We start from the raw sequence: 15,765 nt of genomic DNA, 5'->3' as shown, positions 1-15,765 counted from the left end.
AATCTTTATATGTTGCTAAGTTGCTTAGATGGTGTGTTTGTGTGAAAGGAAAACTCATCCAAAGGCATGGTTAAAAATTGAGATACATCGAGGTGACTGGCTTTTGGTCCTGTGACTGGATGTCAGAAATATAACCCCACCCCCACCTATTTTGACTTACACACTTGATTCCATATGAGGCCTATTCATATACTCCATCCCAATTCTACCAAGTGCTTATCCTCACTAATTACTGCCCTCAAATTGTCGGACGACTAAAGTGCCCAATATCACATTCTTGACATGTGAGTGGTTGTTTCTGGGAATTAAGGGGAATCGCGGGGCCATCCGCCGATGGGATTCATGGAGATTGTTGGACTAATATGGAACCAAATTTTCTGAAATGCAATGCAGATGATAGTATATCACTTGATCCTCACAATTTACATGGACAGATGAAGCCCTTTAAAACAAATGCATTACAGTCCTAGTATCGAAATAGAGGATCAGAGAGCATATGAAACTACTACACATGTATGAGAATACTGAGAGTGACTCCTATAAAAATGAAAAGGTGTAATAATTTTATACATTTCCTTTATGGATTCTTGTAACAAAGCTTGCTTGTAAAGTCCAATGTATCAAGCTATCTCCATCAGATCCAATGTAAACTCTAACCCCCCATATCTAACTTCCACGTTTCACTTTATCCATGAAAATGAACCAATTCCCAACATCCACTCATCTCAATCACCCAATCCAATTCCCTATGCACTGACTGACAAATCTGATCAAACTTTCAGTTGATCAATTCCTTAATCTGCAACAATCTTTGTTGATCAGAACACCCCATAACCTATCAATCTCACCAAAAACATCTTCTGTTGGCATCTGATATCTACAACAAGGACAAGTATTTCTCTTCTTCAACCATGGCAATATACAAATCCAGTGAAATAAATGCTTGCATGGCATTTCACAAACATCTCTTCCTTGTTTCATTTCTTCTTTACATATTACACAGGAAACAGGATCAACCCCATTATTTTCATTACTAACTTGCACTGATCTTAACGAAACGACTGCCAATGCCGATGCGGCCGCAACAACCGGTTTGTTATGACCAACGCTGCAACTCATCATAGTATCAAGAAATCTCTTACATTTGATCACATTATCAATATAAGGACATAAGACTAGACTTGTACATGAGAAACCCATGCCGGAAATACTCATTAAAGTGTTGTTAAACACGTAATCGTTGAGGATTTCATGCCATTCCATCAATGAATACGTCTGTAGAAATTGAGAATTGTATTGATACACTTCACAAAGTAGCAAGAGCAATGAAACGGCGTCGTATTCTCTTAACCTTAATCGAATCGAATAAGAATAACCCGTGTTTGGAGAAGCATGTGTTTCGGTTTCCCAAGTGTTAGTGAGCTGTTTCAGTGTTCGTTGGAGGTAACGTGCTATGAGCAAGGTTTTATCATGGAGAGAAAGAGTTTGAAGGAACTGGAGAGTGTGTGCGAAACGGAGTGGCGAAGATAGGAGCGAATAAAGACGGTGTGTCTGAATATGGAAGTCTGAAGAGAGAGTATGGGAGAGATAAGAGAATTGAGTTGGTGTTAGAGTTAGCAATGAAGCCATGATCGTTTCACTTGAGCTCTGGTAGTAGTGATCCGTTTCCATTATGGGATCTTGTGTTTGTGTCTAGAAGTGGAAGAAGAGTTGGGAGAATGTTGTGCTTTAAAGTGGGTTACATGAAATCTTTTCTAGGTGACTAAATTAGACACAAAGATTTCTTGTAATTGCAACTTCATTTTTTTATACTTCAATTTCCAATGTGGAAAAAGAAAGTAACAATACCAACAAATACAAGTCCATGAAATAAAGCCAATTCATCCTTCTGATCTTCTTTTGCAAGTCATAGGCAAGGCAACCAAATTTTTTTTGGTAAATTTATTTATCATAGTTTAAAATTTCACCAAATACGACCAACTGCACTAGTATGTTCAAGCAAGATGCTTGGTGTGTAGAGAAGGGTAAGTGTGTCCTCTTAAATTTAAAGGGCTTATAAGGCATGAAATAATAAGTGTAAGGAGTGATCAGGAAGAATGTTAGGTTTTACTATATTTGGACGTAGCAATGTTGGTTGTCATGTAAAGAGGATAAGAGAGGTTGTGGAGCAGAGTGTTGGGTGGAAACGGTGAGATTTTGTCTGCAAGTACTTTGTCAACTTACTGCTGCAGGTCTGGCCTTTCTCTTTCCTTCCTCTTGAGGCTGATTTATTTTTCCTTTTCTTTCAAGGTTTCACTGGATTTTTAGTATGTAGATCAAAATGAAGTTGAATTGTTGATAATGAATTAATAGCTGTATTTAAATATGGAGTTTTTCGATTTCTAGATGTCAAAAGGCAAGAAATAGTTTCGATATAAGATTCCAGAACGAATTTTAGAAGTAAAAAAGGTCATTTCTTGTAAAGCAAAATATTTTTGCTTATAACTTTTGCTTCTGGTATCCAAACGCGTTATAAGTCATCCAGATTGACCGGCGAGAAAGTGAACGATCAAAGATAAACAAATCTAGATATCAAACTGATAGACACATTTTTGTGTTTAATTTGATCTCAATATTATATATTGTTGTCTCTCGATTTTGTACTAATTTTGGTGTTTTATGTATTTGTAGGCATTTTTGGGAATAAAACATTTTTTTTGGAAAAATCGGCTCGAAAAGTTGATTTTGGCACCCGGAGGACACATGTTATGCAGACTCTCTGCTTTGGATAAGGGGCACCCACTTGATAAGGGGTGACCACTTGCTATTCGCACCCCTGAACTGGATAGGGGGAGGTCATCTTCTTTGTTTGAATTTGGTTTTGGAGGGAATACTTACATGCACGCTGTTGATTTTGGGTCGGATTGTTGGAGGGATTTCAGCGAGATTCAATCGCTAGAAACGATTGGGCTGGGCCTGAATACACTAGACAGGATTAGTATGGTCAATTTGATCGAGCAAAATGGGCCAGCAAAGCCGTGGGATGAAGATAAAGCTAAACAGGGAAGAGAAGATAATATCGATTCTGTTTGATTCTAACTTGGAATTTACGTGGACAATTAGTTAGAGAATATCTTGTCTTTGATTGTTGCTCTATCTTAGGAAGTTTTACAACCAACAGACGCGTGAAGAACGAAATTTGGAAGAAATATATCCGAGAATATTTTCTTCATCAATGCCAAGTAATGGAGGATTATATGAAGTTATGGCGAGATATTTCGGTGCTGTTGGGTTATAAATAGTTGCTGAGGTATCCTAGCGAAGGTTTTCGAGAGTCTGGGGGGATGAGGAGAGCCAGAGAAGAAGAAATTCGAGTTTTCCCAAACTCGGTTTCTGCTGCTGCTGATGATGAACATGAAGAACACGAAGAACGGACCTGCAACAGCAGTCGTTTATCAACAGTGAAACAGACTCACATGCGTGGGTCGTAGGTGTGGGTCTTAGAGCTACAATAACAATAGCACTTCTTCTGTGTCGTTGATTTTGGACGCTTTTTGTGCGTCGCAGATTACAGTTTCACACCATTTTCTCTTTTTCTTTTCATTGTAAACACCATTTGAGCAATAAATAAATATTTTGAGCGTGTTGTTATCATGATGAGCTAAACCCAACACTAGGACGACGGAGGAGGTCGAATTTCATCCATGTGGTAATTTCATTAATTCTTTTATTTACTTTTTGCACTAATTTTAATTGAATTAAGATTTTAAATTAATTACTTGTGATTTCATTTGATGGAGTATGCTTAGTCCTAGGGATTTTTGATATGCCATGCTTAAGAAATACAAGTAATATTTTATAAAATCTATCTTGGAAATAAACTAGAGTTAATATTTGTTTTGTTTTGAACTATAATCGCCTAGAATTAAATTCTGAAACACTTGAAAATGAAAAAAAAAACGGCCGAATCTTTAGTCCCAGTTTCTCTCTCCCATTGTTAATATTTTTGTGTATATATTTTTATTTATAAATCTTTTCAAATCCGAGCAACGAATTCTTATTTACCGAAAAACCAAAATTACAACACAAACCCAAATGGAAAACATTGTTCAATCCTCGATCCTTCATTTTTGTTCTTTTATTTGAATCATTAATTTGTTAGTTATGAATCCAGTGATGAAGGAACCTGAAAAGAATACATCGCCGTCCTTTCGTTCCGCAACCTGCATGGACAAAACCTAACACAATTATAAGTATATCTAAATTAAAGATCATTGAACAATATGTATATAAAGTTTTTCGCTTCTCTTCCACAATCAATATGTCTCGATTGATAAATCCGTGAACCTCATTGCTTAGAGGAGTACTTGGACGATCTCAAAAATCAATATCCAAGATCAATCTAGTCGTATCCAAATCAAGAGGATCTGAATTCTTCCAAGTATGAAACTTGTAATCTATCTTTCAAGATACGAATTCAAAAATAACAAGTCTCGTTATTGATCACAGTTAATAAGGACTTAAACTACCTAAATTGAATACATCTACTTATGTTATTCCTATATTATAAAGATAAAACAATATAGTGCAAAAAAGGATACAAGAGACTTGAAGTTTTTTTAACGAGAAACATTGCACCTGCAGAAAAACCCCGAGACCTCGTCTAGCTTTAAACACCAAACTGTATTAAGCCGCTATAGACACTAGCTTACCATCATACCTTGGACTGAAATGTAGTTGAAACCGAATTAACCCTCTATCAATTCAGCTGCAGTCGTACTCATTACGTCTCTTGAAACTCGCTACGGTCTGCACAATTGATTCCCTTAGCTGACGTCCTTTACAGCCTAAGAGTTGCTGAAGACTTTTCATACCAATATGCTTCTAACAAATAAGCCTATTTAATTTTCATTCAGATCGTTATATCAAGGCTTGGATATCTGTTTGCAATAGACAAAGCTAACATACCTCACGAATACAGAAAACTTACATTCAGTTAGTGGAGAAGCCTGGATTACTAACTACCTCTTAATAACAATCTAAACCGAACAATTAAGAAGAGTTATAGTTATCAATCTTGAGGAATCACAAAGTCTAAGATAAAAACAACTTTGCGATTTCTATCTATCTCATTCCTGATTGGAGATTAACGAAAACCTCAATAGTCAATAAGAACAAGATCAGAATACACGAACTATCAGGTAAAGATAGTCGTACCTAGATTCACAGATATTTAAGTGAAGTCTTCAATCTGTGAACCTAATTATGTTTCCCATAGGAGACTAGGTTAATAGAGCACGACTCTAGTTTGCAAATAGGACACATAAAGTGTCAGGTATTGAGAATTCTAATTGCAAGAACATCTCTATTTATAGATTTTCAAGTTTCTAGTTTTCTTTGAATTCAAGCTAAGATAACTCGGGATTCAAGAAAACATTTTCTCATGTCAGCTGAAATTCTTGTTAGGAATTCATGTGAGAATGTAAGAAGTTCACTTTGAAATTACATAGAAGACTATACACTATGGTCCAGGGTTTTGGAATTGTGTACAATGACAGTTCATGGAAAATATGCCTTATGAACTTATAAGCATAATCGTGTTCATTAACACTCAAGACTTAAACCATGATTCATACACACAGAGTGATTTAGTGAACAAAGTTGTCTTAGAAGTGTTTATGAGAGTTGTAGCAATTCCAAACGTATTTGTGAAATAATTTGTATGCATCTGCTTAGATCATACTAGGTAGGTATGTGTAGGGGTACACATACCTATAAGCTAGTATGTGAACTTAGGTTTTTGGGGTACACGTACTGGGTATGTGTATCCTTAGCCGTTCACGAACTCAGGCCCTTAGGGTACGGGTAGTGGGTATATATGCGTACCGCCCTCAATTTATGAACTCAGAACCTTAGGGTACGCGTACTGGGTATGCGTAGATCCCTTGTTCCGGAACTAAGATGTCTAGGACACACGTACTGGGTAGGTGTACCTGACTTGTGTCCAGAATCTCAGTAGCTCTGGAAACCCTCGTTAAACAATTTAAAACATTCATAATCGCCATAGATAATGAATATCATTGCTAGGGAAATTTCCAAATGATCTATTTGAAACAAAAATAACTCATGAATAATAAATTGCTCTTAACTAAGATTGTTAAACATTAATGCACTTCGCTACATAAGAAAATAAGTAGTTGTCATATGCATTTATGTACCAAAAATCATACAGTTACGCAGTCATTGAATAAATTCAAGTTTTTACAGACTTTTAGAGAATCCCATTATTAACATTTGTAGTTCATCCTTTGATTTTTTTTGTCCAAGCCCAAATTACGCAGCTAAGATTGCCATCTTAATAAGGGGGAGTCAGTAAATTTGTTATTCTTTACCGTCGTCTTTTTAACAGACATAACTGAAAGCTTACATGAGAGAAGTGAAGATTTTTAAATCCATATTTTTGGGTTTATTCCTATAACTTACAAACCATGGTTTTTAAATCGATATTTCCGTTAATATGCACATAGAAACTTGCCACAGTTTTTCTGAAAGCCGTGGCTATCAGAAGTCTTGAACCGAAATATATTTTCTTTCAGTAGCATTATCATAATCATTGTTACTTTCTCATTTCCAATCTTGGTACGGGACTAATTATTCGTGATCATTCAAGGGCTTGTGGAGGGATCAAAGAGAGCTACACAAATGGAGTCTTAAATCCAGAGGAATGAAAATGCATGGCGATTCGGGAAGCATTATCATGGGCTAAGAGAAGATCGTTAACCAGAACTAATATGGAAGCAGATGCCAAACTAGTCCTTCAGTCTATCACTAACAACAGTCATTTAATTCAATGGGAGAATATAAATAATTTAAAAGATATTAGGAGTTAACTTTCCATTTTTGATTATTGGACTTTTTCTTTTGTGCAGTCGCAGATGCAGTAGAAAAATATGGTAGAGTTGCTACGTTAGGAGTACGAACGTATGGCAATTTTAATGCCGATATTTGTAGTTAAGAGTAGAAACATATGACAATTTTAATGCCGATATTTGTAGTCTTCCGACAAAAGACCACAACTTTCATCCAACATGAGAAATAAAACCTTTAAATAAATCAGTAAATATCTAGCTCATTTGAAAAATAAAATAGAAAGTCTAGAGATTTTTTATTTCGATTCAATGTTTGCTTCCACTGAGATGCCTTTGTAATATAAAAAAAAAAAAATAGGAACGATTTCATTCTGACCAAATTTAGGAACAATTTTCCCCTTAAAAATCCTACATGTCGAGTAGAGAGTACGTATTAAGTGAACGACGAATTTCAAGCTTGATGGAGAAGTAAGGAAATAGTTTCATTAGAAGAACATTGTTTCCCACATACATCGATCTTTTTCATTAGAAAATTTCTTTTGGTTTCTCAATTGGGATTTCATTTCCCTTTTAGACAATGTATTTGCTTCTCGATTTTTTTTAACACCCTATGAATGATCCATTGAGAAACCAAGTCCTCATTTGGTTTCTCATTTATCAAATTTCAGACAAAATAAGAAGAATATGTTATATGAATTCTTTTGACTGACTTTCCTTTTTCCCCTCTCTAAAATTGTATACTCTCATCCAAACTCAAGTTTCCAAAATGAAAATAAGTTTGACCATCTCACTACCACCAGAGAAATTTTTATGGAAAGTATCTCTATAATCCTAGGTAGTATCATTTTATTTTTTTGATAATCAAACCATTGTAGTTTTTTTGTATGTTGAGTTACCAAGACTTTCTAAAACTGAAAGTCCCCAAAATTTATGATCTCACAAAGAATCTCCCGATATCTCTTGTACAAAAAATATCTCCACTTCCAGTAAAACTCAATTGACTAGCCTCTAGTTGACTAAACCTCCGTTTGGAACTTTGATAAAGAAAAAAAACTCTTTACACACAAATATTAGTTTAATTAGGAAGATTAGTTTCACATTTATTGTTTACCATTTCCCATTTCATTGGTATTAATGTTTTATTTGTTTCTCAAGGATGCACTTAAAATGTGACCTATGAAGATTACCTAAGCGGATTTTTACTGTTTTATTAATATTTGTTTGTTTCATCAGCGCAAATCAGCAAATACTATCTATTCAATCCCCGAATGTGAGAGAAAGAGTACTTAAATCGGTTTAGTTTGTATATATATATATATGAATATAGTGTCTTCAACATATTCTTATTAAACAGATATGAACCAAATTGACTTTCTTTCTTCAAAAGTGAACCTTAAAGCAAAGATATAACCACCTTATTTCTTTCCTACTAGAATACGATAGAAGAGGTGTAAGTCGGCAACATGAGGGTAGTATGTATAGTATGATGAAAGTAGAATGTAGTGTGGCTTGGGAGAAACAATATGTAGTGTGTTAGAAAATATAACCTAGTGTGGGTTGGGAGAAATAAACCGTTTTGAGCCTGCTGAGATAGAATCTTTTTCAGACTTCTCTAAGAATCACATATGAGGTGGTGGAATCAGTAGGAATGAAAGACATTAAAGAGTTGTAATTTCATTTCAGGTTGACTTTATTGCTTGACGTCTCTCGATGCTGAAGGAGATGTTCCTAAGTAGCATGACAGTTCTCTTACTTTTCTCTGGCATTGACAACACCGAAGTCGAGTACCTTTAAAAATAGTTGTTTCCGTTAAATCTTAGAGACAAGTAAAACTATTCTTCGTAGATGGCGGGAATTATAAAATCAAATGGTGAATCTGATTGATATTGATGACATATAGAAGTTGGACAATGGTAAGATGAAACCGTTCATAACCTCATTTTCTGGGTTTGATATAGTCATTGGAGGAAGCTTGTGTAACAATTTGGTGATTAGAAATGGGCCTGAGAGTGAGCGACTTGTTTGTTTCATAACTATTTTTGCATTTTAAAACAAGTCAAGGTTTAATGGCAAAATAATTAGTTGTAGAAAATATATTCCTATGCAACTTTAATTTGGATATATCATTTCTGTGGAAGAATGTGGAATTGGTTTGGGAAACGAAAATCGTTCAAAGAATAATTGCTAAAAGACACATCGCTAGTTTACTGTTTATTATAGTTTGGTGTCTAATGATTTGATACCCATCGAGATAGAAATCTCCACATCATGCCACAAAACCTTTTTTGAGGTGTGGCCTTGAATTTTCTGCATAATCCATGTACCAATGGGGCAAAGAGACTTACAAGGGGTTTAGTGATGGAAAAAGCTACAATGTAATCGGGTAACATACTCTAAGTATGTTTCCAATCTTGTTTAAGAAATTATACTCTAAGTATATTTCCCATCTTTTTAAAAAAATTATAGATCTTTTCTAGGTAATTATAAATTTTGTTTAGGAAATTACGGTGATATGAATCTTAAATAATAAATTCATTTTATATTTCGCTGCGGATCAGGAAAGAAAAAAGTTAATAATAAACATTTGATTAATGAAAATGAAGGAAAGAAGATAATTGTGTTATCATAACGTGTCGTTTAAAGAAAAAGGAATACATACATCAAGTAATATCATATCCAGATCCCAGTTAGTGATTTTGGATTAATTCAAAAGATTTTTAAAAGACATCTTAAATCTCTCGTTACTCGATAGAATCTTTTTAAATATTTAAGAGTTTTTTTGTTATAGCATAGCGACTTTCTAATAGTCTTCCAAATTTCTTGTTACCGGGTTTGAAATTTGAAATGAGTGATTTTAAGGTTTCAAGAGATTTCAATAAACGTCTCTGTTAAAAAGATTTCGATGCATTTTAATAGATGTTTATATTAAAAACTTATGGGAAAATATCTCCAAAATAAGTAATATTTTGAGAAAACTTTTTATTTTTTTTGTTTTCTTTAGTGATAACGATAATAAAAGCATCTCCAACAATGTTCAAATTCAAAAGAGAGACAAGATAATGAGACAATTGAAAGTGAAAATTATCAAACAATGAAGCTTTATGCTACTTTTTTTCCAAGTCATATGATAACAACACGTCAAATTAACAATTATCATACTCAAACTTCAAGTGCAAAATATAAATTATGAAAGACTCGAACTAATACCATGCCAACAAACATCAACAAATTAAACCATGACCAGGAAATACAAAACCATGACCAGGCAACAACAGGTGTTAACCCGTCTCTTCTCTATTTAATTATATTCATTTTTTTTCTTGAAACACGAGAAGAGTAGAGAGTTGACAAAAAAAACTGCACAAAGAAAAGCAGCAACTAGCCAAATCTATTGTAGAGACTATTTACAACCTTACCGATGTTACAGATGATATTCGAAGTTGATGGAAATATTACATCTTGATTGGAATCATCAAAGATGAAATCAAATATTGCATCTGTAAATAAAATAAAATCAATAAGAACAGACCCACTACTGATTCCATAACCAAACATCTTCTACTCCTAAATTATTTCTTAAAATTAGCTAGTTTCATAAACGATAGTAAAACTTAAGGAAGATTTTTAAAACACATCTCATCAAATCATCAAACCCAACTATTTCTTCAATTTCCCAATTTCACTTACCCAATCAAATTCCTCCTCCTCTTCTTCCCATATAAATTCATTCACAGAACCCGACATAACCCCTTTGAAAAGTTTGCACTGATCACCCAACTTCTTAGCTTTTCCACTAAAGACTTCCGACATTATTTTTTCCTTATTCCTCTCTGCAATCTCTCTGGAAAAGCCTTCATTCTCTGCAGTAAGCTTCGCAGTTTCAGAATCCAACTCACACAGAGCATGCTTAACTACTTTGATCATTTCATGATCAACTTCTTCTTCACCTTGGCTACTTTCTACTTTTTCAATGTTGCCATCTCCAGTCTTCTCTCTACTCACAAATTCCCAACTTCCGGATAAACATTTCTTCTTCATGCTGCAAAATTGAAATCAAAAACACATTGTCAATTTGATATAGATAATGTAATCATTATTAAAAGAAATGCATAAACCAATTATCATCAGAAGAAAGAACTAAAAAAGAATTTTTGTGAAAGAGATTTACCTTACAAATGGTGGTTTAACTTTAAATTTTGCACCAGAAACAAAAATGGATTTCAGAAACAGAGAGAATGAATGTGAGAAGCAGGGTTTGTTAGGATTTTATTCTCTGTATTTTTTATACTGACTATAATATCCCCCATACTTAATGACTGTTTTTCTCTGGTGAGGGTATAATCGAGTTTTCATATGCACAAAGGTATGCACAACAGATTTCAGTCTGAGAGGAGCGCTTTTCAGAAAAGAGAGAGAATGAATGGGAGACGCAGGGTGATATAGAGTTTGTTATATTCTCCGACAAAGAAGCCATTTTTTATATTGACTATAATATCCCCCAGATAAAACTGACTGTTTTTCTCTATTGAGGGGTATAATTGAGTTTCCCGATACAAAAAGGTATGCACAACAGATTTCAGTATGTCCATGACTCGTTGTTTCTGTAAATCTGACATAAATATTTTTTGAGTCACGCCATTTATCAACGTTTTTGTAATAGCCATTTAATAATAACAAATTATTCACTACCACCGTAATTTGAGAGACAGTGAATAATCACTAACAGATCCAACTGCGCAGACTGAATCTTGACTTAACTTTGAACTGAAATAAGTATCAAATTTTCAGGATCTATATACAAAGTCATTATTCTTCGAGGTGGTTATAATTTCATATACATAGATCAATACAAGCGCCAAGTTTTTGGATGTTGAGTGGTGTGTTGAGAATGGTTACAGTGTATCCGAATTTTGATTGGATTTTTAAAGCTAATGCTAAGTATGGGATTATATGATGTTATGCCATGAATGGAAATAAGATCACATTTTCTTTGCTGCTGCTTGTAGACATTTTTTCAACGACTCCTGTTACACACAATAAAGGAGAGAGCAAGAGACATAGAAGTGCATTATATGGGTAGTTGAAGTATTGGACTTTTGGACTCCCTTTCAACTAACTACCACAACCACAGAAATCTAAAGGTAAAATAAAAATTAACATTCCAGGTCTCCAACCAAGGAATATATATATATTACAACTTGAGGTGCCTGATGACACCAGAGAAGTTGTTTTATTGGCTTTCAGAAAAACTGCAGAAAAAATATTGGGAATCAAGGTCAGAAAACGTACTGAAAAATCTGACAAAATGGCAAAGGAAAGAAAAAATGAATTGGCAGTAAAAGAAAGAACTAAATTACACCATAGAAAATGTAAAGGTAAAACATACATTTTCCACATCAAGCTCAACCAGCCTGCCTAAACTTACAAAAAGGCGCCGCAGGACAGACATGCTGGAAGAAACAAAAGGCACCATAAGAAAAAGTCATCTTCTAGTCCGCGACCTATACGATTTGTCCAAGAGACTATGCTATTAAAATTAGGAACATAATATCCCACATATGGAGAGCACCCTTCACCCATGTCAATCTCCTTCATCTATCTCTGCTCAAAATCATACATAAAAAATATTTTGTTTATGCCTCTCTTCAAAACTAACTTGTTTAATCTATAACCAACAGGATCCAAGCACAGAGTCAATCCAGCAATAATAACTCTGTGTTTCAGGATCCACTTACTTACATCTAAATCCTCCAAAATCCAAACATCGAGTTGATTATAACTGGCGTGAGTCACGAACAATAAGAATCCATCCATATCAACTAAACCATCATATGCTCCACTAGTTCTCCGTGACTGGATTTTGCGGATTTTTTCATTGTTAGTGCCCATCGAAATTGTGTATTCACTGTTCTTCTTATAAGGCATCCGATGAAAAGCATAATAAAAGCATATGATAACGACAATGTCTAGTTTTTTATGGGAAAAAATATCTCCAAAATAAGTAATATTTTGAGAAAAATTTCTAGTTTTTTTTTCTTTTCTTTAGTGATAACGATAATAAAAGCATCTCCAACAGTGTTCAAATTTAAAAGAAAGACAAGATAATGAGACAATTGGAGGTGCAAATTATCAAACAATGAAGCTTTATGCTACCGTTTTCCAAGTCATATGATAACAGCAACGTCAAATTAATAATTATCATACTCAAACTTCAAGTGTAAAATATAAATCATGAAAGACTCTAACTAACACCTTGCCAACAAACATCAACAAATTAAACCATGACCAGGCAATAACATGTGTTAACCCGTCTCTTGTCTATTTAATTATATTCATTTTTTTCTTGAAACATGAGAAGAGAAGAGACTTGACAAAAAAAACCTTCACAAAGAAAAGAAGCAACTAGACGAATCTAGTGTAGAGAATATCTTCAACTTTGCCGATGTTACAGATGATATCCGAAGTTACTGGAAATATTGCATCTTGATTGGCATCAAAGATGAAATCAAATATTACATTTGTAAATAAAATAAAATAAAATTTGAATAGAGTGATATTGGGTACATAACTTTTTCCGAGAATTCCTTAAAGCACTGACAGGTGAAATTACAGCAATGGATCAACACCCTTTCATTTTGTTGTTCCTTTAGGCAGAGTTGGTGTTGTGAGGGAGCTACTGAGGTGGATGACTGTCAGAGTTTAGACACAATGACGTATGAGAAAGATGGTACCCTCTCGGTTGCAGCCGGAGATAATAACATTGAAATTGTAGACGTGTTGTCTTGTTAAGAGAATGTAATCAAGGACTCCATGACCAAATTATCGCAGCTGCTATCAGTAGAAATGAGACTATGTTGCGCCATCTTTATAAAGAGACATTTAATCATAACACAGGTAAGGATTACATATTTGCTACTCTCTTGACATCTGCAACAAGGATTGATGCATTCGGTAAGATCTGCATTGCATGTTAATACTGTTAGCTTTCTTATGGTTTGGTGTCAAACCCCATTTAGACTAAGCTAATGTACATTTATTTTAAGTTAATCATGTTTGATATCATATTAGGATATATGATGCTATTATCATGTGTCACTATCTTAATTAAACAAATTTATTATTTTGATCATAAATATGTTTTTATATCCACAGGTATTGTAATTGATAGTGATGTCTCAAGATATGCTTTTAATAAATATAATTATGGAATAAATCTCTTGAGTGTATTGACTGAAATACCTAAAGCCTTTCCAAGTTTAAATCAATTTGGACTACTCGGAGAATGGTTATATCGGTTAGGTTATTGATGATGCCTCTTTTATCTATGTTAGTCAAAAGGTTACTTCTTTAGATTATAAATTTACGCCCATTTTAACCTTGTTCACTTTCTCTTTTACTTTTTGGGTTATAACAGCGGAAACTGAGCGCCGCCGGAGTGTCTTAGAGCTCTCAAAGAAACAGGTTTGTCTCAAAGTCTGAATAATTCTCTCTTCAATTATATTTACAACCATGTTTGAAAAGTTTTTAGTAGATTTCTTTGATGCAAATGTTAAATATTGTTAATCAAGCAATATCGTACAAAAGGTTTACAATATCATTCTTATAAAAAACATTAGTAAATATACTTGATTGTTGAATTTTTTTTCCTGCAAATGTGTAGATATATGTTGTAAATTCTTGATCCTTGCTTATTTGGATATTAAGTCTACTTCTAAGTTGCGAATTCTTCTTATATCTCTAACCCAAGCTTGAGGAGGATTACCTAAAAGCTTCATTATTTCTCGCATTGTGTTTTCCTCCTTTTATGGAATGTCCGAATTTTGTGTAAATTATATCCGTGAGAACTTTGCAATCAGTTACTATAGAGACACTTGATAAAATATTTTCACTTGGCTATGTAGATGCCTTTATAAGATCTTTTTCTTCTGCATGAACCGCTGTTGAAGCTCGATCTGAACTTGCTGATAAATGTATAAACTCCTCTTGATTTGTTGAGTAGAAAATGAACGCATAGCCCATAGATAAGTCATTTTATTTGAAATAACCATTAATGAAGATTATCCAATCAAATTTTAGCTTTGCCTAGTTGGTGGTGTTTATTTTGTTATCTGGTTATTTACCACCTTGTAGTTATTCTCTGAGGAGGTCGAATGCAGGTACTTCCTAATCTGTTATACGAGGTTTGCCGGATCTGGATTGACATTTTCAATAACTACAGAGTATCTATATTTCCATATAAACCAAAGGGTGGTTTTTATTGTATCCGGCAAGTGCATGATGACCGGGTTTATGATCTAATTTTTAACCTAGTCATTTATAGAATCTGAGTTAAAAGAAGAGTTTATTGCGTCTAACGAGGAGACAAATCAAATTTCTCTAGTAAAAAGACATGATCTAGAAAGATCCGTATCCTGAACTTTGGAATTATATAATTGGAAATCTAGTACGATATTAGCGATGTGTGCTTCCAGTCTGCTAAATGTCGGAAGAGGTTGCTGAGTTAACTTCTATAAGAATAATCTAATTATTGGAATCAACTTTATTTTTAAAATATTTTTCCAAGGGAAGTCTATCATATTATTGGTAGCTTGGTATTGGTTTATAAGAAATTGTATATGTTCTTTACTGAGAAATCTCTTGATGAGTGATGCTTACATCTTATTGTATCTTGTTCTTACTTTGTGGAGATATTGGAAGAATCTTTTAATTCATAATCAGAGAGAAGTAATTGTCTATTTTTCCTATGTTCCAGTTGTTAGAAAATTGCTCGGTCGAACTCACTACTGTTGTTGTATCAAGCTTGTTGTCAAATTTAGTTGTCAAAACTATATCTTGATTTTTAATCTACAATTAGTTAAGTCTCGGTCTAGGATAGAGGTAGTTGAGAAACGAACAAGTCATCATTGCGTTTTACCAT

General features: G+C 34.0%; 1 protein-coding gene across 1 annotated transcript; it reads right to left on the bottom strand.

Moving 5' to 3' along the window:
* Positions 1–378: 378 nt before the first annotated feature.
* Positions 379–1,741, bottom strand: LOC113321420 (E3 ubiquitin-protein ligase SGR9, amyloplastic-like). Its single transcript, XM_026569321.1, has one exon. It carries the CDS (start codon positions 1,669–1,671, stop codon positions 787–789), a length of 885 nt encoding a protein of 294 aa, XP_026425106.1. The 5' UTR covers positions 1,672–1,741; the 3' UTR covers positions 379–786.
* Positions 1,742–15,765: the final 14,024 nt, after the last annotated feature.

This window comes from Papaver somniferum, chromosome 11 (genome assembly GCF_003573695.1).
Source record: "Papaver somniferum cultivar HN1 chromosome 11, ASM357369v1, whole genome shotgun sequence".
NCBI lineage: Eukaryota > Viridiplantae > Streptophyta > Magnoliopsida > Ranunculales > Papaveraceae > Papaver > Papaver somniferum.
This window is presented reverse-complemented; position numbering and strand designations above follow the sequence as displayed.

Excerpts from the sequence above, each read along its gene's own strand:
- LOC113321420 (XM_026569321.1), bottom strand. The coding sequence starts at position 1,671 with ATGGAAACGGATCACTACTACCAGAGCTCAAGTGAAACGATCATGGCT.